At 40.9% G+C, this 24,290-nt stretch overlaps 1 protein-coding gene across 1 annotated transcript in view; it reads right to left on the bottom strand.

Moving 5' to 3' along the window:
• The window catches only part of PDE3A (phosphodiesterase 3A, cGMP-inhibited), a 93,382-nt gene that overhangs the window by 34,590 nt on the left and 34,502 nt on the right, over positions 1-24,290 (bottom strand). The window contains exons 2-4 of the mRNA XM_009573417.1: positions 7,129-7,389; positions 4,090-4,244; positions 966-1,081 (exon numbers count right to left, since the gene is read on the bottom strand). Coding sequence (XP_009571712.1) covers positions 966-1,081; positions 4,090-4,244; positions 7,129-7,389 — 532 coding nt within the window. The remainder of the gene's footprint in view (positions 1-965; positions 1,082-4,089; positions 4,245-7,128; positions 7,390-24,290) is intronic.

Genomic DNA, 24,290 nt, shown 5'->3' with positions numbered 1-24,290 from the left:
AGATGTGATGTGACAGTGCTAGATATGTAGAATAATTGTGCAGCCATATCTTCAAACCCATCTCTAAGTTTGGGTTCTCTGACTTTTCTGATGTCAGTCCTTAGGCACCTTATCAATTTCCATCTGATGTCTGGGTGGCCGAATAACATTGTCTCAACGTTATTCCATGTTTGGAAAAAAAAAAAAAGGCTGATTTAAAAAAGGAAGGCCTTGTGATCATTTTGAATTACAAGTTAAAGTATGGGTAAACATTACTGTATCCTGCATTTGTACAGGGAAGAGAACCACGCTACTATGGATTAAGACTGATTCATCCTGTCATACTGCACATTTCATTACCAATTAAGAAGTCACCTTCTCAATTTCTTTCCCTCAGCTAAAACAGGAGTCATTTTTTTAAAGGCCCTAAATGCTGCGTAAAACCCCCCATATTTCTCATCTCTAAAAATCAGTAAGAATTACCTGGACTTTCTCAATAACAAATATACAGAGATAGACCTCTGAGTTATAATGGCTGTGTCTTGGATGTGTTTGCGTAAGACAGGTCAGCTGCTGCCTACAGCTCTGAATGCCGTTATGTAGGTTGTGCTTCAACAAATCTCAGTCAGGCAATATACACAGACAGTTAATTTAACAAATGTTATAGAAAACACTCTGTTCTCAGCCCTGTTGTAGTCAAGGGAATTACATGGATATAAATCACAACACGATTTAGTACCGCACTTGCCACATCATGTCATGACTAACCTCTATAACTCATAAAAGTCAAAACATTTACAATGGCATCACTATGAGCTATAACATCTTAAGCCACTGTTTTCTTTTTAAATAAAGGAAATAACTACATTTATATTGATGGAAAAATAAGAAAAGACACAGATTGGACAGAGACCAAAAGCAGCTGCATGTGCTAGTCATGGGGAAGCAGATAAGCATGCCTGACAGAGCCACAGATGCCCACTCACCTTGCCGGCTCTGCCTTTTGGCATTCAGGTGGTTGGTAGAAGACATGGCGTAGGAGGTGGAGAAGGACCTGCTCTTTGTGATTGTCATCAGAATTGAGCTGTTCCAGGAGTCAGCGCTGCAAAACCAGGGCACAAACAAGCATCGTTCGACACAGTAAAAAGCCTAAATGGCAGATCTTAAGAAGTTAGGAGCCACAGCAAGAAGTATGCGATACTGAGATAGCACAAAACCTGACGAGGAAAACAGCATCTATCTGCTGGCTGAACTGCTATTTGTGAGGCGCTCAGTATTGTATTCAGCAAAAATATCTACAATGCAGACACTCCAAAGCTGGACTTCCTTCAGTGCTCAGGCCTATTCACTTTATTTATACACAGATGTCTTCATTATATTGTTCTGACAGTACAAAGAGGCTTAAAAGTTGACTTGAAATAAGTTAAATTTATATTCTCTTTTAACGCCTCCTTACAACAGCCAGAAGTTCTCAGTGTAAATGAAAAACCAGTCTCCTTGACTCCTCTGCTGCAACCGCCAAGGCAGATACCCAGTAACCCTTTGGGCACTGGAGGAGCTCCTCAGGAGGTTGGAAGAGCCCTGCATTGCTGTTTGCTAGTGGTGTGCCTCTTCTCTGGGCAAAGCACTTCATGCTCTAGCCAACTGAAATGCATGCTGCATCTCAAAAAAAATCCTAATGACAGACCCTGAAGACATTGGTCACTGATCCAAGAGAAACTCACTGAAGGAAAACAGGGTGCATGTGTCTGTGTGTGTGGGGAACAAATGCTGGTCTCCTACAACAGGATGGGCGCATGTTTTTGGCCTTCAGGCTATAACTTCTGTGTACCAGAAGAGGGCAAATACTTCTGTAAAGCAGGAGAATTGTATTTATCATTGTTTTCCCGAATGACACTCATCAAATGTCAGCTGCTTGCAAGGACATGGCATTGGCTCTTATCATGAGGCCCGTGACTTCTCTGGATAGATCCGCTAGGACTCTCAGGCTCCACATTTCTCCTCACAGCCTCACATCCAAGTGATGAGATGAAGGCAGAAGCAGCCTTTTAAAGCAGCCTAGTCCCAGCTGAACTTGAAAAAAAACTTGGGCGGGGGGGCGGGGGGGGAGCATTCTGAAAGAAAAAAGCATGTAACATTCTCTTAACTCCACAAACACCTTATTGTTTTGGAAGAACAAGTACTACCTACAAAAATATTTGCTGGTTGTCTTCATTGGTCCAAATTCCTATAATCTGTGGTGAAGTAAGAGAAATAAAGAATCCAGCTGTTTTTTTAATTTTTTTGTTTGTTTGTTTTATTTTGTGGTTCTGTTTTTTAATTGACAGGAAGAATATAACACACTGGCCCACTGTAAAGAAAAACAAAATCAAACCAAAACAAAAAACCCCAAACCACATCCTTTGATTTCTTAAGGGAGAACCACTGGATATAGAAGTGACTGAGAGAAGGAATGTGGAAGCTCTATTATTTTTCCCAAATCATTTGAAGCTATAAGAGGACCATGTCTTACCAGTTTAGTGACATGGGGATGGAAGAATACAGGATTACTAATCTTAAACAGAGATTTAAGCAGGATTTTTGCAAATATGTGACTATAGAAATCCAGAGGTGATGTCCCAGAGGAACACGTTGCAGATTTTGTAACTGCAGAATCTGCCACAGGGCAATTCCAGTGTCATTCTCCTCTCCTACCCTTCAAGCCATGAAATGTTCCTTTCTCTGTGACCTGTGGCATGCTTGAATTTGGTACAGAGGAAGTGGCAGACAATCAAGAATTTTTTTTTTCCCTTCAGTTCAAAATTCTTTTCCTTGAAAGCAAATCTGTATTGCTCTGCCAAAATTTTTAAAGCTAGACTTATAGGATTCATTTTTCCCCTTTCTGGAATACACATTGTTTCTCCTACTGTAAAAGAAGAACTGCAAACAGTAGGCTGGGAGGCTTGACAGAGCTATAATTACACAATTGGCGACATTAAATGTAGGAAGAATTGATAGCCTGCTTAGTTGGCTCATCATGCAGAGTTATATAACAACCATAGAAAAGGACCAACAATAATATTTAATTGCTCTCCTTCTCCCTCTGATTCCCATCTTAGGATGCTTACATACTACGTGAGAGTCTGGGATCAACAGTATAAATCAAACGCACCCTGGGAACCACAGGCCGGTGACTGAAGAACATTTCCATTTGGTTATAGCTTCTTTATATTTACTTCTACTGAGATACATGGGACTCCTCACAAAGGGAACTTTGGCTAACCACGTATTTTTCTTGCACCAGACATTCAGTGTACTCTGCTGGCTACCTTGAGCACCCAGGCTCCCTGTACAAGAGCCTCCTCTGTGGGAAAGGTTTACAACTCCGGAAGAAAGGCCAGTGCTCTGGGGCTACATTAACCCAAGCTATCCAAGAGCAAACACTAGGGATGTTGGACCTTCTCAGGTCCTGTCTTCTTCTCCACTACCAGCACCAAATTTTGAATTGCAGAAGACCATGTAAGTCTTCTGAAATCACATCCCTAAATTTTCTTCTTGAATTCGGTGCCTTTGCTCTGCTCTTCCTTTCCCTGCAGCAAAGGATGTTTCCATGCTCTCTCCTCATCCACCAAGATGATAGCCCTCGCTGAGGTGGGGAGGGGACCTGAACTTTATTCTCACAGTTCTAGAAGTTAGTTTCTAGAGGATGCAGAAGTGCTTTATGACCTGGTTTAATGACAGGACCACATCACTAGGTGTGTTCTTAGAAGTGATGTTCAGCAGCTGGGTTACTTGTTAGAATTTTTCCTTGGCTGGGCAATACCCATGGAAGAAACTGCTGCATATCAAGAAGACTCTAACCAGATATCTTGCCTTATTTCCAATTTTATTGTGCAATTCTGCACTTTGCTAGCATAAATAAATTTTTTTTCCCATTTTGCTTCCCAATAATAGGAATAGTTTTGGCATAATCTGACTAAAATTGGGAATGGCACTTCTTTGGCAACCCAATTTAAAGAAACATGAGTAATTAGTTCTAACATACTCAGCACTTTTAAATAAGGGACATCATCACACAGAACCAAAGAAATTTGCCCAGAGACATAAAAAAGAGAAGAGGTAATTTGTAACCTGGATGAAGATGATTCATGAGGTTTGATGCTGGCACTGCGATCCCTTCTCACTGGAGCTGGCTCCAGCGTAGGTAATCCTGTGGCTGATGTTGTTGTGGTCCAAGTTGAGGACACCCTTCTCAGCAGTCCTGGAGGCAAACTTCTCCGTAAGCGCTGGAGAGAAATCACTTGCTTAGAGTTTATACAGGCTTACAAAAATTTTAAACATGCAGAAGAAAAACACTTCCATTTGATTAATTCTGCCTGACAACACCTAGCGAGGTACCTTAAATCTGAATTCTCCCAGGTATCATGGTGCCTACCTTCTATTGAAATCAACACAGCCAGTGCTTTAAATGTTTGGACGGTCTGGACCATCTTCCCTATTTCAAGTTTAAAAAACCATATATATCCACAGTCCCACAGCCACAGATGTTCAACGCTTGGAGCTCTCACTGGAGTCAGCCAATGTTGGTTGTGCTCTTTAAAAATTTTGGTCTTATATGATGTGGCCAAAGGCACTTAAACAAGTCATTAGGCCCATAAAGGTGACTGAGGGATTAGAGCACCTGTCATAAAAAGAAAGGCTGAGAGAGCTGGGATTGCTCAGTCTAAGAAGAGAAGGCTCAGGGGAGATCTTACCAATGTATATAAATACCTGAAGGGAGGGTGTAAAAAAGATGGAGCCAGGCTCTTTCCAGTGGTGTCCAGTGACAGGACAAGAGCCAATGGGGCACAAATTGAAATACAGGAAATTCCATTTAAATGTAAGAAAATATTTTTTATTGTGAGGATGATTGAACACTGAAAGAGGTTGCCCAGAGAGGTCGTGGAGTCTACATCCATGGAGATACTCAAACCCCAAGCGGACATCCTCCTGAGCAACGTGCTCTAGGTTAAGCCTAGAGAAACCTGCTACAGGCTCAACTTCCTTGAGCTGAAGGACTGGACTAGACAATCTCCGGACTGGACGAGACAATCTCCAGATGTAGTTTCAACCTCAACTATTCTGTGATTTAAACTGTCTTGAACGCTCAGAATCAGAGATTCAAGGCGAGAAAGGCTGTGAGAAAAATAAGGGAGGGGAGCTTCAACTTATTTTCCTGCTATATCTACCCAATCCAAAGATCACTTACTGAAATAAAACTTTCATGCTCTGGGATATGATGTCTCCTGAAAAGTTTAGAGAGAGCATCACTGTTTACAGCAGATTTTTCTTGACCACCCTGCATTTTTCTTTCACCTGACTCGGAATTCCTTTTCTACACTAATAGGACTCACATTGTTTTTCCAAACTTTTGAAAGCACACAGAGATAATAAAGGATGATGATAGAGAGTCTTTGTGGATCTAGATTTGCTGTTGCAGATGCTATAATTTTCTAAGATGCTTCTCTTGTAGTTCTTGTGAAGTGTTTATAATTGAGAACTTTAATAAATATGTCTCTGTGATGGAGAGATGGAGAGCTTTGACCTTGCCAGAGGGTTAAGAGATATGAGATGGAAGACACTTGTGGTTCTGAAGCTCAAACTTACAGATAAAGACGTTAACATATTATCTCCTTTCCCAAAATGCTCAGTGTCAGATGCTTAAGGTAAAGACGCTAAATCTGTATTTAGACAAATAAAGGACTGCAAACTATTAGTTTTATGAACCATAATACAGTTAGGTCAGTGAATTCTTCAGTCAAATTAGTCCTCTGTAGCATTAACTCATTTCTTCATCCTTCATTTCTCCCCTCCCCACTAGGTATTATGCAACAGCAAACTGGTATCTGTTCACTGTGTTTGCTCGTGTGATGGCAGTGTTCTTCCATGTAACTCTTCCCCTCAGAGCCTAGAGTACAGCCGTTATAGACATGTACACTAAAATAAACTGGAAAATGTGCTTAACAACCTGTGAACATCCATTTCACATATACAGCTGCTACATAGGCAAATAGGGTAATAATTATCATTACACTAAAATATATTAAAAAAAGCATCACAAGTGTTGCAATTCAGATGCTGGGAAATGCAGGAATGAATGCTGGCTGTGCCATTTGAACTGTTAAAACTTAAAAGCATTTGCCTGTGCAAATTTAATTTTACAAAGGAGATTGCAGGACAAAAGTATTTTGGTTTAGTTTCAAAAGTGAAATGTAAGCCTTTCAGGACAGCTAATTAGCAACAAACCTGCAATTCTAACTACTTCAAAGCTGATATGTTCTTTGTAGTGGTTCACTTACTAAATGTGGGTAGTTAACACTGGTTATTTCCTGTCAGATGCCTGAGCATTCATAAAGCCATCTGTCAAGGCAGTAATATATATTTTTTTCGCTGAATTTTCTTTTTCTTCTCAAGATCATTTCTCACAAGCTCACAACATTTGTCATACTAAGTATCGGGGTGATCTTTTTTGTTTGTTTGTTTGTTATACAACATTTTAAACTTGATCCAAAGCACCTGGAAGTCATCAATAGAGACTTTTTCATTGATTTCTGTAGGTTTCACACCTCTAGCGAAGGGAAGGAAGAAGAGGCTGAAATTCATACAGAATTTCAAATTCCAATCTTCAAAGTGGGCAAAAAGGTCCCTCATATTACTACTTAATTCCCCACTGCTCATTGACTAGGATAGTCACCCCACATGCAGTGGCTCAAGTCTTTAGAGTGGGAGGGAGATTTCTATGTGAGAAGTAATGGGGCAGACTTGTGAGTCTGGATGTTGAAAGGCTTTGGCTTGCTCTGCTCCCTATCTTTTCTTCTCTCTCAAGCTCCAACCAACACCTGTGAGGAAATATGCGCACTATCTATGTGAACTATCCCGTGTCGAACATCATCTTTTAAAGATGCCTGAACCAAAGTTAACCTGGCCATGAGTTGAAGGATACACAGGAATTATCTTACTGTGAAACCAACAGTCTACTTTAGCTGTCCTTTTACAGTAGAGTATGATTAGTGCATAAGATGTTAATCTGAAGCAAACAAGCAAAAAGCCCAGTGACATCTCCTGCTAGTCCAGTGCTGTCCCTTTAGGGAGAGCCAAGTTACAAGACGATAGACAGGGTCCAGTACTCACCTTGGGAATAGCTAGTTTCTCTCCTTTCTCCGGACATTCCTCTGAGTCAGAGCAGGTGTAGTTCTCACTGAAGGACACCAAAGGGTTCACCCTTGGCTTGTGGATGGCCTGGAAGGTTAACTGCGTATTAAGCAGGTTGCTCACTGTTCTCAGCGAAGTACACACGTTGGGGGGCAGCGAAGGATCTGCCAGAAGGTCTGTAATGAGCCCATGTGCTTCTCCCATGACAGCGATATCCACTGTGATACTGGTACCAGAAGACTAAAGAAGAAAAAAAATAATACATATAAGACAATAGAAATGAAAAACCTGCTGAGCAGTATCTAAAGCTGTGGTGAACTCTCTCCACAACTTTTGTTAAAGCGGTTACCCACAGACTGGAAAAACAATAACGTGAAATAATTCTTTAAAGAAGGAGAATCACGCTGAATAGATCGATCATCAGGCATAATGCTCACAGTCCGCAAAGAGTTTGGAATTTCATCATACCTGATTTCCCAGTTTTCACTATCCGCAGCTGACTTAGCCCATCTGAATGAATTGTTCAGGCTCCCTACAGAGACATAGTCAATAGCCAGGGGCTATTTGCACAAAGAATTTTGGAGACATAGCTTAGGATGGGAGGAGTCTCTCCTGAGAGATGCCTTTCTACTAACTACAGAGGCATCTAGAACAACTGATGTTCAATGCTTATGCTTAGATGAATAAAATGAATCCCAAGCATATACTGAGGTTTTAAAAATATCTCCACGTTATTAAAATACAGCATTCTGGTACAGTGGCAACAGCATTCTTCTCCAAGCAATTGCATATTGGGCAGCTACATCAAAATTGAAATAGAGTAAAAAGTGGATCTTCCAATCTTTATTTTATTCAGACAGAAGTGATAAGAATAGTTACTCTACAGACTTGTACGACCAATTCAGGTAGTCCTTACTTTCTCTTGGGTTTGAAATATATACCTACTTTACATATATCATTCAGGAAGAATTATTAACTAAAGTGATGCATAAGCAGAAATAATACCAAGGAGCAGTTTATATCACTGGCAGATCTTGCACACCCTACTCAGTACATATATATAATTGATCTGTAAATGACATACTGCAAAGCAACTGTGGCCCAGGCAAACTGTCTTCATACGTGTAGTCCATTCATCACGCACACAGGTAATCTAACACAGCTGTAGCACTGGGCTTCTAGTGCATGCACAAGAAGGTTGATCCATAAATGCATCTTTGGAGTTTCTCCAGAACTTCCCGACATTCAGCAGCTCCAACTACCATCTGTCCTAAAACCCAGTAGTGCAATATATTGCCACTAAAAGAAAGAGTCTATTGCCAAAAGCAGGAAAGTTGTCAAGTCTGTGAATTGACAGCTATGCGATACAATTGCAAAAGACTGAGGATCTTTAAAATCTACTAGAAGAACAGTGATACTAGATGCACACAGAAGTAGAACAACTAGGAAGGCAGGAGGCATATGAACTTTCAATGCAGCAGTGACATTTGAGCCTCACTAGCTGGTGCACCACAAATCACCATAAATTCTACATGGAATCGCTAATTCAAGACACTCCAAGACCGACCATTTTTCCCTTGCCGTGTTTCTGACACATAAGCTCAATCCTGCTGCTACTATTTGGGACTTTTCAGCAGGTATACGTGCAGTTTGCCAGACAGACCATTCCAGGAGATTTTGTACTAATTTGTTTTTACGTATTTCTTAGAAAAATCTAAGATACAGTTTTCCAAATGGGGAAGTTATGCCTATGAAAAGAGCATTCGGGTTTCTTGGAGTGGCAAATACATAGCACGGAGAATTGGGCAGACTGCTTAGCAGGAGAGAGATCAGAGCCCTGGCCAGGAGTGACTCACCAGTGATAGCATTTATGGACCTCACAACACATCAAAGAACAGCGTAACAGAGCTTGACACTGCTTCGTTCTCACAAAAGGCTTTACAAGCAATAGCAAAGTATTTCTAAGGAAAGTGATATATTAGCTAAGTATAGCTAAACCTCTCCCCACTATCTTCCCAATTGTGTAGTGTGGACATCAGGCCCTTAGCAATAGCTGTTTCACTCCACTGATTCACTCCTCATGTTCTACTTGCTAACACAGAGGTAAGCCGCAGGACCAGAAGACAGGCTTCCTCACTCACCATCCTCTCATGCAACCAGAAAAGCAGCCTCTTCTTCCCACATTTCTTTTCTTTGTCATGATACCAAATAAAATAAACCATAAACTGTTTGATATAATGAAGTGCTATTTCATCCTACTGAAAAAAAGTAATGGCTGAAGTTAATTTAATGGCTCTTTCATTGCTTAACCTCTCAGGAGTGCATGCAGAAGATTCTGGCAGATGCTAAAGAAAATTCTTAAAAAGGCTCGGGATGGGAGGAATTAATTATCTATCTTAACCTCAGCCCTGAAAAACAGACCAAAGGGGAGTGAGGGAGAATGCATCATCCAAAGTGCGATAGAAGCCTCATATTTTCAGCAAAACTGCACAATCTACAATTTGAAATTCTATTAAGCCTGGAGCCTGGAGCTGTTGACTGCCGATCAGAGACAGAGATTAATACTTCAATGAAGTAAACAAGTCTGACTCAGCGGGCCATGAGCAGAGGCCCAGATTTTGTACAGCAGTACTAATATTTTGCAAAGCAGCCAGCATTGTTCTCCATGATTAGTACCAAGTGGGGAGAGGGAGAGCCCTTCTCTACTCAATGGTGTGTTTCTGCCACATGGCCTCCGACGTGTGGGGAGGCCTTTTCACATCTTGGTGACCCTTGCCTTGACTCTGGGACCCAGCAGATTTGTCCGTCTAAAACGCCAGGCTATGCTGAGTTATGCGAGGAGCTGGTGCTGAGGCCATATAGCCCAGGAAGAGAGACACCACACACCCGGTCTGCATCCTCCCTCCTGAGCTGTGCCAGCACCTCACTGAAAAGGACAGTCTGCTCTCAAACCGAGTTAGGTACTCACATACATAACACAGAGTAACACTGCTGCAGCCCATGCCCTAGCAGAACACAGTGGAAGTGAAGCGATTCTCTCTTTGGAAGAGTGCCTTGCACCTGGGAAAGGTTTCAGAGCTCAGCAATAGCAGAGATGATATCACCTCACCCTCTGCAAGATGAGCTATTCCTACAGCAAGGTGGCAGGACCTTTTGCACTTTTGACCAAAAGGGCACTACCTGCAGATCAGATGCTTTCAACTGACACCTCACACGAAACCCATGCAGCCGTCCACCCCGCCCACAAGAAGCACACCCAGAGAGGTCAGCTCCATGCCTGTAAGGAGGTGGAGGTGCAGGCTGAGTGTCCCTCACCAGGGCTGAAACGAGATGCATATCCTGCCAGCATAGCCCAGCCAGGGTCACCAGAAATCATCAACAGTTGCCAATTTGTGCAACATGACATACTGCATTGCACAATACTTCAGAGTGAAAACACTTTACACAGTATTTCAAAGACATCACTGTATTGTAGTGAGCTGCTTTAAACAGTACTTATATATATCATAGTTACAGTATTGTTTGAAATACTCACAATGCTTAGAATCCTTAGAATGAGAGCATATGTCAAAGGAAAACAGACCAAGCTTAAATTCCTCTCCAAGAAAGAAGCAGAAGAGGGTAAACATTGCTCTAATCCATCAATTTCAGTACATTAACACCACATCCTTTTTTTTTTTGCATGTTGTAATTTAATTGCACAGAACTTGTATACAGGAAAACAGTTGCTTTTTCGAGCAGTTTGAACATTTCATCTATCTCTGGATGACTTTAGAGTACTATCAGTCTAGTCTGACAGGTATTTAAATTACTATTTTCTAAAAACAGCTACAAATTGAATGCATGAAAACTTCAAAAAATATTTTATTTTTTGATTCTCTACTACAAAACAGCAGAGAACTGTGTATGCTTTGCAAATCATTACTCAGAAAGTAAACTAAAATGTGTTTCCCTAAAGGTCAAGGAAACCTGGAATTTTTAAATAAAATCCATATGGTGATGTGAAACAATATAAAGATTTATGCAAGATGGTAAATCACTGAAAATTTTAGATTGATGTAATTGTATATATGCATATACACACATGTGCACACATATACACACACAGAGTCTTTTTTTAGGGTAAAAGTGCATGCAAAATCCATGCTCAGACTTTGTAAGTAGTTTTCTACTAACGTGCATAGCCTCTGCATGAACTGATTTTTTTTTTTTGGATTCTTTCCAAACCACTTTACTCATCGAAACTCAAAGGCCGGATACTTGGGAATAGAGGCATGAGTAACATGTTTGCAATCAACACTAATAAACAACTAACTTGATAAAACAAAATAAAAAACAAAAGAGCTAAGCTAAGGTGAACTTAATTTAACACTGGTCAATATTCATTTACCAATCTATGCTAATAATTGCGAATACAGTTTCCTCCCATAAATTCTGGAAGAGATTCGCTTACTGCTCACTTTGTGACTTCATTCCAACTCTGATTTAAGCGATGTCATGCAGTGACTATAACTGAAGTACTCTAGAGCTTGAGAATGAGAAAGCAAACAGGCTGGAAACAAAAAGCAAAACCAGATCAACTAAACATGCTGATTGATAACTAAGGTAAGGAGCAAAATAAATTCCTTACAATGTTAAAAACTAGCTGGTTTTGTGCTTTCTTTCCTCCCTCCCCCCTTCTTTTTTTAAACTGGCATTTGGGTGGGTGTTTTAGGCTGTGGTACCACCTGGAACTCCTAACTGGGCCGAAATGCACTTACTGTATGTTTTGGGGTTTCTTTTTAAGTACAAAAATAGTAGAAAGGATTTTCCCCTAAAGAACTCGTATGAAAAATAAGATGGCAAGATCACAATAGGATGCACTAGAGACCAGGGACAGACGTGCACAGTTCACAGCACCAACTGTGCAATCATCTAAGTTTGCATGGGTGGGGGCTTACTGGGAATTGGCAAGAAAACTTTCACGTACCAGGAAGTGCACATACTGCTGCAACTGCAGGACCAAATCACAAGTAGCATGTCCCACTGTCACACAGACAATTTTTGTCAGGGCAGGAAACTTATCTTCAAGGAACACTCTTAAATGCAATATGCAAACAATATTCTAGTATACTTTAATGTTCACTTACAATTTTTAGGTTTGAATAGTTTGTTCTGGATTCTGTAACATGGCTAGAAAAAAAACTTTCATAATTTGCATAACCTTCTGTAGGCTTCTATATTACATTTCACAAAATCCCATTCGTTTTCTTCAATTAAATTATATTATGTATAAAAATCTGAGAATAGCTTTTTACTCGCTAGGGGAAAAAGCGGATAACACTGTGTAGGAAAACCGAATTTAGGAAAATAGGAATAACAAATTCCTTTCTCCATAAGACCTGATACATAAATTTAGTTTATAAATTGTTCCTGGTTAAGAAACAGTTGACCCACCCGTGAAGCAGACTGGACATCCTTATACTTAACAGATGTCTTACTGCAAATAAAAGTCTTCCCCTGTCCCGCATTGGTGTTTTGCATATGATTCTCACAAAACTGAACTCATCCAGCTTAACTAAAAAATACTGCTCTATCTCCACCCTACAAGAAGGGACATGACAACATAAAACCAGTCAAAACTTAAGCATAATAAGAAAAAACAGAAGAAAGGAAAAAAAAAAAAACCAGTTATCACACACAAACCACAATTCATTTCACACAGCCTCATGTAAGAGAAAAAATAAAATCTTCATTTGCTGTGGCTTGTACAGGGAAAAGCACTGAAGGCAGAGATGCTGGCCTTTCACCATGTTACACTCAAGAACACTCTCTAAGTGAACGAATGGGGGAGGCAAAGAGGAAAGAAAGGAAAAAAGCAGCATCCAGCATATCTTCAATCTTCACACAATTACGAGCAACAATAAATCACAATTCGATATAGTTTCCAAGTCACATCATGAATGCTTAGGCCAAGCTGTCTGGAAACAAAATTAAAAGCAAATATAATTCTCCATTATTTTAATGTCCACAGAGTGATTTGAAGGATAAACATGAATTGGCTTCTATGGAAATAATGAATCATTTTAAAGGCGCCACAGACTTAACTACTCCACCTTTCACTGAATGACTAAGGAGAAAAGAAAAGTGTGCGTACAATTCTTTGACATTTCACTTTTCTGTATTTAAAGCTGCAGAACTGGAGTACCCAGACTTCGTATTTTTGTTTTACTCTCAGTTTGTACTAACACGAGATTTTGGGTGTTCTCTTCTCCGGCAAGCAAACAGGACATTTATGAGAATCTTTTCTCCACCTTCATGAAGCACAGCAATGTCACTGCTCCCTGACGGTGGACCAGCTGCAAGCTCTGTAAAGCATATTCTTTGGTAGGACTGAATATAGCACCTTCCCCTTAACTCATCACATTGATCAAAGAAAACCTTTCCTAATCAGCAATGCAATCACTGATTTTGCTGCTGATTCTTTAAAGCACCCAGAGCCACATAACCATAAACCAGACACTGAAGCACAAAAGATGAGCCCGAGTACTGCATCCAGCTCTGGAGCCCTCAGCACAAGACAGACATGGACCTGTTGGAGCGGGTCCAGAGGAGGGCCACGAAAATGATCAGAGGGCTGGAACGCCTCTCCTATGAGGAAAGGCTGAGAGAGTTGGGGTTATTCAGCCTGGAGAAGAGAAGGCTCTGGGGAGACCTTATTGCGGCCTTTCAGTACTTAAAGGGGGCTTATAAGAAAGATGGGGACAGACTTTTTAGCAGGGCCTGTTGCGACAGGACAAGGGGTAATGGTTTTAAACTAAAAGAGGGTAGGGTTAGACTAGATATAAGGAAGAAATTTTCTACAATGAGGGTGGTGAAACACTGGAACAGGTTGCCCAGAGAGGCGGTAGATGGCCCATCCCTGGCAACGTTCAAGGTCAGGTTGGACAGGGCTCTGAGCAACCTGATCTAGTTGAAGATGTCCCTGCTCATTGCAGGGGGGTTGACTAGATGATCTTTAAAGGTCCCTTCCAACCCAAACTATTCTATGATTCTATGATAATGAGGGGAGACTCTGGATCTTGCGTGAGCCATAACAACTACGGTTTTGACCCTGGTTATATGGCGTTTGGGAAGGCAACACCATAACAAAGCAGACCTTCCTGGTAACGATTGCATTGAACTCTGATCTGCAGAGCAGAAAATGTCATGACTGCCACACACATTGCGTCTATAGCCAGAGCACTCACCAGCACGATGTCAGAATCCAAGGATCACAGCGCAGCCAGAGGAAATTTTTTAAATTAGTTCTGCAAACAGAGAATCTAATGAAATGGGGATCACTGAAGAGCTATATTTTTGGTCCCCTCAGCACTCACTGTATTGCAACGACCCCCTTCCTCAGCATAGCCCTGTGGCCAGGAGGAGGCAGCTGCGCTGGGGGCTATGTGCACGCTGATGAGCAGGTTTACATGTCTCTCTCTCCATAATCTCTCACTGTGTTAAACTGCCAGTCATCTACTACCAAGCAAGGCCGCTAATTTGGACCTTCCTCTGGTATCCCATAGGTTGCCATAAAATTCCTAGGAAGATAGTAATCTCCGATGCTTCCGCCCATCTGCCAAATTTGCTTGAAACCGTCAGACAGCATGATCACATAAGCCTATTTTCTTTAGAAAACCAGGATGAAAGCAACACCGTTCTTAAATGGCTCTAACATCTCATCTATTCAGAGTAATGCCAAACTTTGCAAATAATTAATTTGGAGCTTTTCAGAAAGAGGCACTTGTTTGAGGAAATGCTGCTTTTTTTTTTCGTTTTCGTTTCTTCTAAGATCAGGGGAATGTATCACCATTTATAGCAAATTTTGTCTGCAGCTGCAGTTGCCATCGCCACATCCTGCACCTCTATCTTAGGTGACACCATTCACAAAGCTCACAGCTACAGCTGACTGAACTTCTTCCATTACAGGACCTTTCAGTTCATGATAGCTTTGTCAGCCAAAGAGCTCAGACTGAAACAGCCTGTGCCAGACTTGTGTCTGGGGTGAATTATTTCAGCGTTTGAGAAAAATTGTTCAGACATTTACAAGAACACTGTTGGAGTGTTTTATCCATGCTAAAAATTCTTAGTAAACTGATACCATTTAATCTGCAGCAGGCACTGAAGGTACAACAAGGCCTTCTGCTTTCCTTGTCCTGATATGTCCAGATTTAATTATATAGCCCCTGGGAAAAACAAAACCAAAGCTAGCCTTGCATGACCTCTGTGGGTTGTCAGAAACCAGCCACCAAACTGCCCGAGGATGCTGCCTGCCCTAAGCGCGCACACCTCCACACGCTGCCCACGTGGCCTTGTGCTCTGTGCTCAACATCCCAAGTGGCAAAGGATCACATTTAATCCAAGCTGCCCTGTCAGTCTGCAACTCAGACTTACACCTCAATTATTCTTCCCTCTTGTTGAGTGACGATGTCAGGGTAATCATTAGTACTGATAACACCACGATGACTGCTCCTCTCTTCAATGCCCAGGCTTGGGTGAGCATCTCCCTGGATGGGCCACAGCTGCTCAGAGAGAAGTCTGTCTCACAGCTTTAGCAAAGACATCTACATTTAAAAAAAAAAAAAAGTAGGAGATTCTTTTGCATATCATACACAACAGACAAACCGACATGCCCTCAGGAAAGCATGGCTTCAAGGTTTTCACAGATAAGCATTATGAATTTTTAAAAAAGAGAGAGAGAGAAACAGAGAATACATTTTAGTCCTAAGCAGCTTTGGTGCCATTTGTAACTTTCAAGGGAAACGATCAGTTCTTGCTTTCAGGTCACCTAGCAAGCTTTCCCAGATTTGTAACACGCACCAAAAGAAAATCTGTTTGTGGTTGTTGGCAACCAAGCAACAACAACAAAAATATAGATGCAGAAATCATCTCAAGGAGTGGGATGATTAGATTTGGTAAGATTCAAGACCTACAGACTAGGAAAGTCTGCACCCGTGTGGATGCAAGTACTGGACAGAACCCAACGCAACAGAATTCCCCACCATTTATATCTGACAGAAAGGACGTCAAATTAACTAACTCCACTGGTACTGACATAAAGTAGTACCTAATTTTCCACATTTCCTTCTGCCACAGTAGAGCACAAGTATCTCGGCTGCTGCTGGAAAACCCCAGAAAGCATAGGGGATGGGGGCAGAGGGTTGTTGCCCAGACCATGTGGTGTGGTTAGCACCACCGCCACTCCGCGGCACGCAAGAACGGTGAGGGGCAAGCTGGAACCAGCCGTACAGGCGCTCTGCCTTGGGCTCCTGGGGAAATCCCAGTTCAAATGAAGATACTCAGAGAGTTTTGGTGACCTTCTGCGTAAGGCATCCTGCGAGGAGGATCCAGGGAAAGCAGCTCCTGGAAGGAGGGGAGAGCACAGGGTGAACTTCCTGGCCCAGAGCCGCCGGTCACAGCTTGGAAACCTTGCGGAAACTCTGACGCTGATGTTTGATGTTCTCGGCAGAGCCTCGGGGACTCAGTCACCCAATTCCAAGGGACTTTCCATGTGATTTGGCTGCCTAAAAACCTTAAGCTGTCATGACTATCCCAGCCTGAAGAACTACCTGACGACGTAGAGCAGATCACAGAGTCAGTCACAAACAGTCAGGGTTTATTATTTAAAAAGTAGACACTGCTTCAACTAAACTCAGAACTTTAAAAATTACTACTTTCCTTTAAAACACAGCAGATGGGAAAAATTAAATTCTAAATGGGGCTCAAATCTGCTTTGAATAACACAGACTGAGGAAAACAATTCTGTACTTCAGAGACTGTCCTCAATTGTCTTACATTATTGTTCTTCAATTTGTACATCAGATGGTCACAAATTGGTAGCTTGAAGCTGATAGTTTGCGTTCATGCGAAGAAAACAGTGACAACTGTCTTCAGTCTCAACTTCAGATGCAGCAACACCAGCTGGGACCCAGCAGGAGCGGGACGCTGGGTGCACGCACAGTGGAAGATATGTCATCTATTAATACCTGGTGATCTTACCCGTTTGAGTTTACAGCTCCAATATCCCAACTGCCTGCTTAGCACGGGAAGCTATTTTAATTCTACGGTGAACTAAAACAGAGCAGCCAAATACACAGCATGAGTTAAAAAAAGATCCATTGAAAGCAATAATCACCATTCTGCCTCCTGCGTACTAACTAATCCTCCCACATTTTCAACTCGACAGTCTCAGTTACACTAGAGCAAAGCCAAAGGAGCCATATACTGCCATATTTTCTCCCTTTCAATATATCTCAGACTCTTTCGGGATGCAACTTGAGAAGCAACATCACAATTAGCAGCAAGTTACAGAAATACATATGAAAATTATCCCATCTAAAGATTCACATCCACCTCAGTCCTTCACTAAGGACTGTTTAACAGTATTAAGCAGAACAGCATTACTAAATATCATTAAAAACATAATGCAAATAAATGCAGCCTCTAAATTAAGATGAAAGATTGGGGGGGGAGATAAAGAATTGCTACAGAGAGTGTCAAGCATATTTTTAAATTCTAAAAAGGAGTTGCCATCAGGGGAATAAACTGGAAAAAAAGCAAATTCAGTGAGGTTTTAAGAACTGTTCACTTGAGTGTTGAAAACCAGAATAAAAAGAAAATTAGAAAGTAGGAAATAATCATCAGTGAAGCTGCAGACACAGCGCCTTTAAAGTTCAGTCTGTTCTTATTGAAATTACAACAGGGATTTGGAAATGACAGCAGGACCCAGATGTATATCTTGGGCCATGTTTTGCATATGATGTAGTAACAGGAGCAGGAAGATCTCATGAAACTCTCCAGGTGACCAAGAACACCAATGATATTTAGTGGCCCATTTTTTAGAAGATGCTTTCACTGAAGCCAAACGCAGGCAGAGATATTCTGCACCTTTTAAAAAGGATAAATCCTGTGCTCATGAAAGTCAAGTGATCGCCTCACTCCAATCAAATTGGTCAAATTTTAACACTTTTTTCTTCTCCATCAGACCTTGTGGTTTGCATTATTTTAGTTCTCCTGAGTTAAAGCTCTCACACTAATACCAGTTAATAACCATCTAGCGTTACAGATGCCTCCTCCTCTTTCTCATGACTTTATGTCACTAATGAACTCCTCTGTGAAAAGAATTAATCATTTTTCTTTAAGACTTGGCTTTGGATTCTTATATTATGACTCATTCAAAAAAAGCAACTGTAGCCTTAGGGACTTGCAGCCCCCAAATACTTCATCATCAGTGCTGCAGAGATGTAATTTCTCTAAAGTACAAGCTACTTCAACATCTAAAGCCAGGACCTGCAAAAGGCACACTAAGCATGCACTATATGTGAAAATCCCCCACCTCTCCTAGATTACTTGTAGGCAGACACTTCAATGAAGATCAGAACAGAGAGAAACAGTAATTAATATACAAGAAAAGTAAAACACTATCCTCTACATGTCTTCTATGATATTAAAATTATTTTTTTCACTTAGCACAGATATAAGCTGACAGACCAGCAAGCCCTGAGGACTGCTTCCAACCTACTTCATCCTTGACCCGCAAGGATCAACTTAAAGACACACTAGGTTAGTTTATACTATAGGCTTATTTTGCCTGTGTTGTCACAAATGAGAAAAAAAATTGCCTGCTGAGATATCAGGTATACGGCTGATCACAACAATAGGTCAATGCCTGCATAAGGTGGCCATTTTCAGCCACTACTGTTCTGGCCTATAATCTACGAACTGGATGCTACAGGCTCTAGGACTTTTAAAGCAACCTCAGCAATCACTAATTTCTTTCACGAAACTGGTGACTGATTTGTCCTGTGCACAGTTTTAATCTAAGAAAAGTCCTACTTTCAACTTGTGACTTCTAGGTTGTAAGCAGTTCTTGACTTGCATTTTAGAAAAAGAAAAAAAGAAAATGCATACAATACCCCTAATTATGATATGCTGGCTGCTTCTCAATTCTAATTAGAGATCGATACAATCTGTACTTCTGCACCACGAATATCTCACCATTCTGAACTTTGACTATCTGGCTCAGGGTCTGCACTTTTTGATGAGGGCCGAACACTTCTGTGTTTTTGGAAAGCTCGGATTCAAATTCAAATCTAAATTTAACAGCATCGGCTTCTCGTTTACAAAAGGCAACAGAACCATAGAGACCAAAAAACAGACACAGATCATGAAGCATTGGTGCTTACGCTGGCAACCCAAACAGACAATGATTTCTATTTCTACAGTGACTTATGTTTTCTGCTTGGATGTAGGTATTAAGAAAAGAAAAAAATCAACTGTGGGTTACACATGTTTTTTTAAAATGTTAAATCCCCTTGTGAAGCTGAACTTTAGTGGTTCATCTGAATCTACTCCAGCAAGAAATGAGTGATGATGTACCAGGGAGTGCAATAGAAGCCCTTACTACTACTGAGTGGAGTAGGTAGGCTGAATTTTGAGGGACAAGATGACCCTCTGAAACCCTATCACTAGGACTGTTACTGAACTGTCACAAGAGAAACATTGAAATCTCATTTAAAAGAGAACAAGTGAATGCAGCCCACTTAAATCATCACTTCCTTCTTAGCATAGAAACCATCTGACACAGCAGACACACCATTAAATCTAAAGGCCCAAAGTGCTACTACCTCTGCCGACAATGAAGAAACACATGCTGTTACAGTGCTGCTATAAAATAACTATGAAGTCCTACATGACCACAGGATCAATGCAAAATAAGCAGCACTGTACGATGGGTAAGTCACCTGCAGCACTGACAGTTACTACTTTTCAGACAAGTAATAAGGTACCTCTGCCTGGATGCGTGCACGTGCAGGTACATAAATAACTAAACATTTCACTTCTTCCGCAACAAAATGATTGATTACAGACTGGGCAAGCTCTGCCAAGAGGGTCAACAACGCACAGAGCACCCTTCGCTGCCCGGCCAGCTGGCACGCCACGTGCAACCCTGGCACCAGCTCCCGAGGGGTGAAGCCCGCCAGCATCAGAAGAGAGGTCCAGTGCACAACCCAGCCACCAGCCACCACCAGGCGTTATCAGTATCAGCCCAGGGTTCGAGCTGTCCTTGAAGGCAAGAAAAGCACAGAGAAGTATGTAGACGTACGGAAATGTACGGAAGCATGGAGGAGTATGGGAATGTATGGCAAATACGGAAAGGCAGGACCAGAAGAAGAGGAAGACGTAATGACAAGTTGAAATCAAGGAGGAGGACACAACGAGGGCCAGTTTCAAAACAGCTGGAAATGGTGATTAGAACCATACAGAAGTTCACATTTCCTGGCAGATGGGTTAAAAGGCTGCTCTGAATTTTTAAAAGGAGGTATAGAAAAGCAGTATCAACATACAAATATCTCTTTTAACACTGAAGATCAACCACTTTAAAAGATACATCAGTACAAACCCTTGGTATTTTAACTCAGGAGGAATCCTATTAATCAGTACACATAGCATTGAGCTATCTGGTGATGACACTTCACTTCTAATCACACGAGTTTACCATAGAGCTCTCTTACACAGAGAACAGCAGTACTCACAAACAAGAAATAGCAGTTCAAACTAGGCAGCTCAAGGATTCTCACTGTATTCACAACTTTAGACAAACACCAAAAATATTTTGTAACCTGACAGAAAAATTATTGGGTTTGGAATTTCTGGGAACTGAAAGGGCTTGTTTTGGCTTTGCTTCAGCAATTTTAAAGCATTTTTATTAAAAGATAGGAACAAGAAGTCATATCAACTTTGCAAAACTTAATTCTTCACTTTGAAAATGCTGAAACAAAGTTACTCAGTTTTTTCAAAAAGGTTATGACTTCTTGTCCTGCAGAACAGCCTGATGCCCGCATTTGCATTTTTTGCTGCATCAGACTTCTGCAGAGGCTTAGTGTGTCTCTCGCAGTCAGAGGCTCACTGTTGACTTAAATGGGACTGATCCATAATGGATTAGACCCCGGAGGTGACTTCAATATTCAGATTTGTGAACACTGGTGACCTAATGCAGGATATTGAAGTTAAAGGTCTCCCCTCATAGTCAGTTTAACTTTGGGTGGTTAAACTCAGAGCAACAAAGATAAAAGACCACTTTAATCACAAGAAAATGCTTGACTTCATACCACTGACCTTGTTGAAGAGTCACGCACATCTCTCATTGCAATGTTTTATGTAAAAATATTTGTTAACAAATTGAAACAGACCACAAGCAAAATTGTTTGCCATACAGTGCTCTGACAAATCAGCTGATGAAGCATATAGATTCAGTCTTCCTACTTCTGTATTATCTCCCTGACTGCTTCAATCTGAGTGTTACAAGTGGCCCCAGATACCCCATTTGCCCTATTAAAGCAAAAAAAAAAAAAAAAAAAGAAAAAAAAAATTACTAATCAATTCTCTCTGTACACCCCCCTTCTGCTCCTAATGCATTTGGTGAGATTTTTGGCAATAACATTAGGAAGCAACCTTCTCTAGAAAGAAAAATTACTTCAGTTAAATTATTTGTTCTTTTAATTACTATCATTCCTAGCAAAATGCTAACATAGAGCAGAAAATGTATATCGTTGCTCATGCCACGCAACATGCTGGCATTTTGCCAGTAACGTGAAGACTGCCCTTAATCTGAGTACAAATTTATTTGTATCCATTTCCTCTTTTAATGCAAGCTACAATTGCTGTAGAGAGTACAGCTGAAACATTCTATATGATATTAAAGCAAAATTAAATACCCGACCAAATTAAACATGCACAACACTTCATTCACTTGCCTTTTTTATCTTCACTGACAGATCAAAGAAATGTGTTTGATTTCCTGTCAATAAAATCAAGGTGGCACAAGAAGGCAGCGTGATGAGGTCCCACTTTGTCCTGCTTTTTAGGAAAGATGCCTTCAATTAGGATGGGATTTCTCCAACATGGTACAAATACGCCTTTAATTATACTATATAATGACTAACTATATAATGATCCAATTCTATACATAGCCATAGTAATATACCTCACACTTAAACATGTTAGTAGCTCAGTTTAAATGGGGGGAGGGGAATTAATTGGAGCTAACGTTTAGTTGGCCTTTTTTTAAACAAAGAAGAAAATGCAAATCAAAAGCTGTCTCTAAAGACTAGCTAATCCTTTGCATATAAAGAGAACCATACGAGCCCATGCCAGCTAAAAACAAACACACAAGTTACAAATAGGACTTCAACTCTGAAACCTGATTTATGTGGATTTGGGTGTACTTAGTAACCAGTCAAAAAAGATAAAATCATGTTCTGACTCTACATATAATTCAGGGGTTTGTACTCTGCTTTAAGGGTTTGCTTATGCGATCAGCCTAAATGAGAACCAGTTAAAGGACATTTCACCAAGTGCACAGAATAAATTATTTTAAATAAAACCTGTCTATTAGCAGACTTCTAACCACACACAGTAACTATTTTTGCTTATAAAATGATGTTCGTTTAGCTCTGTATAAACAATTTATGAATCCACCTTTAACATAACACAACCTTTTCTCCCTGCACCAAGCTGACAGCCATGCAAAACCCCACACGGCTCCAGAGCAGCAGGCTGAACTCTGCTTCCCCTCGGGCAACGGCAGCATCGGTGATGATCTGACGCCAGCCCTTCGTTACTGATGAGAACGTAAAGAGAAAGGAGATCAGAGCGCAGGTCTTCTGCTGGAATGGAGCCACTGCCTCACTTATAAACCAACTGATGCAGACTGGGAGTTCCCAGAGGGATGGGGCAAGGAAGCCCAAAATGTCACTCGTCTTTCTAAGGGTTACTGCCTCCCGGATGGTCCGCTAGTGTCTCACGGGGTCAACAGCACAGGAAAAGGAGAGAGGGCAGGAGAGGGGGCTACGCAGCACAGCTGTGAGGACATCCAGCTGCAGAAGTGAAAATCACAACAGGAAAAGGGGATGAGAGCTTCATAGCAGGGATGCCAATGAGAAAATTACAGAACAGCTGGTTTGAGCACATATTCAAAGCTAGAGCACGAATACTCCATAAATGAGCACACTACCTAGGATACCTAATGTTAGGTAACCGCTTAAAGTGAGTCAGTGCTTCAGGAAAGGGTATAATATAACAGCAATGGTACAACTGAACAGAAACTTTAATACCATGCATTACGATCCTACAGCTTTAGGTGCGGAAAAGCCTTTGCCAGGGATCACCAGATGGCACTATTCTTCCTTCAAATCGAGACTGTAACTCTGCTGTGCACATCAAATGCTACCATCAGTTTGGGAGGGAAAAGATCTTCATCCATGTTTTTATATATTAGCCCAGTAGTCTCTCGCTGTTCACATTCTTTCCAATGATCTTGAAAATCTTGTACAAACAACAAAGAAATTACTGTATCTGGGGAAGGTGGAGGGAATCTCGTAACATTTTGAACTGACCCTCATACTACAATGTTCTGTAGCAGAAGGATTACAGACATTTCTGTAGGAACACAAAACTCCCCAGCAATACATGCAGTGCTTGACAACTGCATTATGAAAGCAGATTTTCTTTCAGAGAAATAAATCAAACACATAAGGATGACATATACATGCCCTTCTTCTCCCCGTTTTTTTATTTCTGTCTGCTAGCAGAGCTGTTGAAGATGCTAAACTCCATGTACAATTGTGCAGTGTTTAGCATGAAAGTATTCCCTCAATTTGGTTGAAGATGATTGTACTTTTTTTTTTTTAATAAAGCTGCTGAGAGTATCCTCAAACAAATAATAATGGAAGGGAGAAAATGAAAGAATATTGTAAAAAACGCTAATAATGGAACATCAGCACACACGCACAAAAGACAGTGCTTACATGTGCATGTTGGTGTAAGCGTGCTTTCTTTCAGTTTGTTGATGTGATTTGCAAAAGGATGCAAAGTATTCACAACACGTTTGCAATTAGGTACAAACTACAGAGGCTGTGGAAGCAAATCCGCCTATTAGAATACAGCTAATTTGGGATGCAAGTACAGAAGGGCCACATTCAAATTTAAGTCTCAAAAACCTCTCATCCTAGATAGGAAAGAATGTTATTTCTTTTTTTGTTTTTTTTTTTTTGTTTAATCCACCAAAGAACTCATCTGCACTCAAGACTCTACAAATCGATAAATTGAGGGGCAAATTA

Source organism: Fulmarus glacialis, unplaced genomic scaffold (assembly GCF_000690835.1).
Source record: "Fulmarus glacialis isolate BGI_N327 unplaced genomic scaffold, ASM69083v1 scaffold13822, whole genome shotgun sequence".
Taxonomy (NCBI): Eukaryota; Metazoa; Chordata; class Aves; order Procellariiformes; family Procellariidae; genus Fulmarus; species Fulmarus glacialis.
Note: the sequence above shows the minus strand (reverse complement) of the source record. Positions and strands in the feature narration are given on the sequence as shown.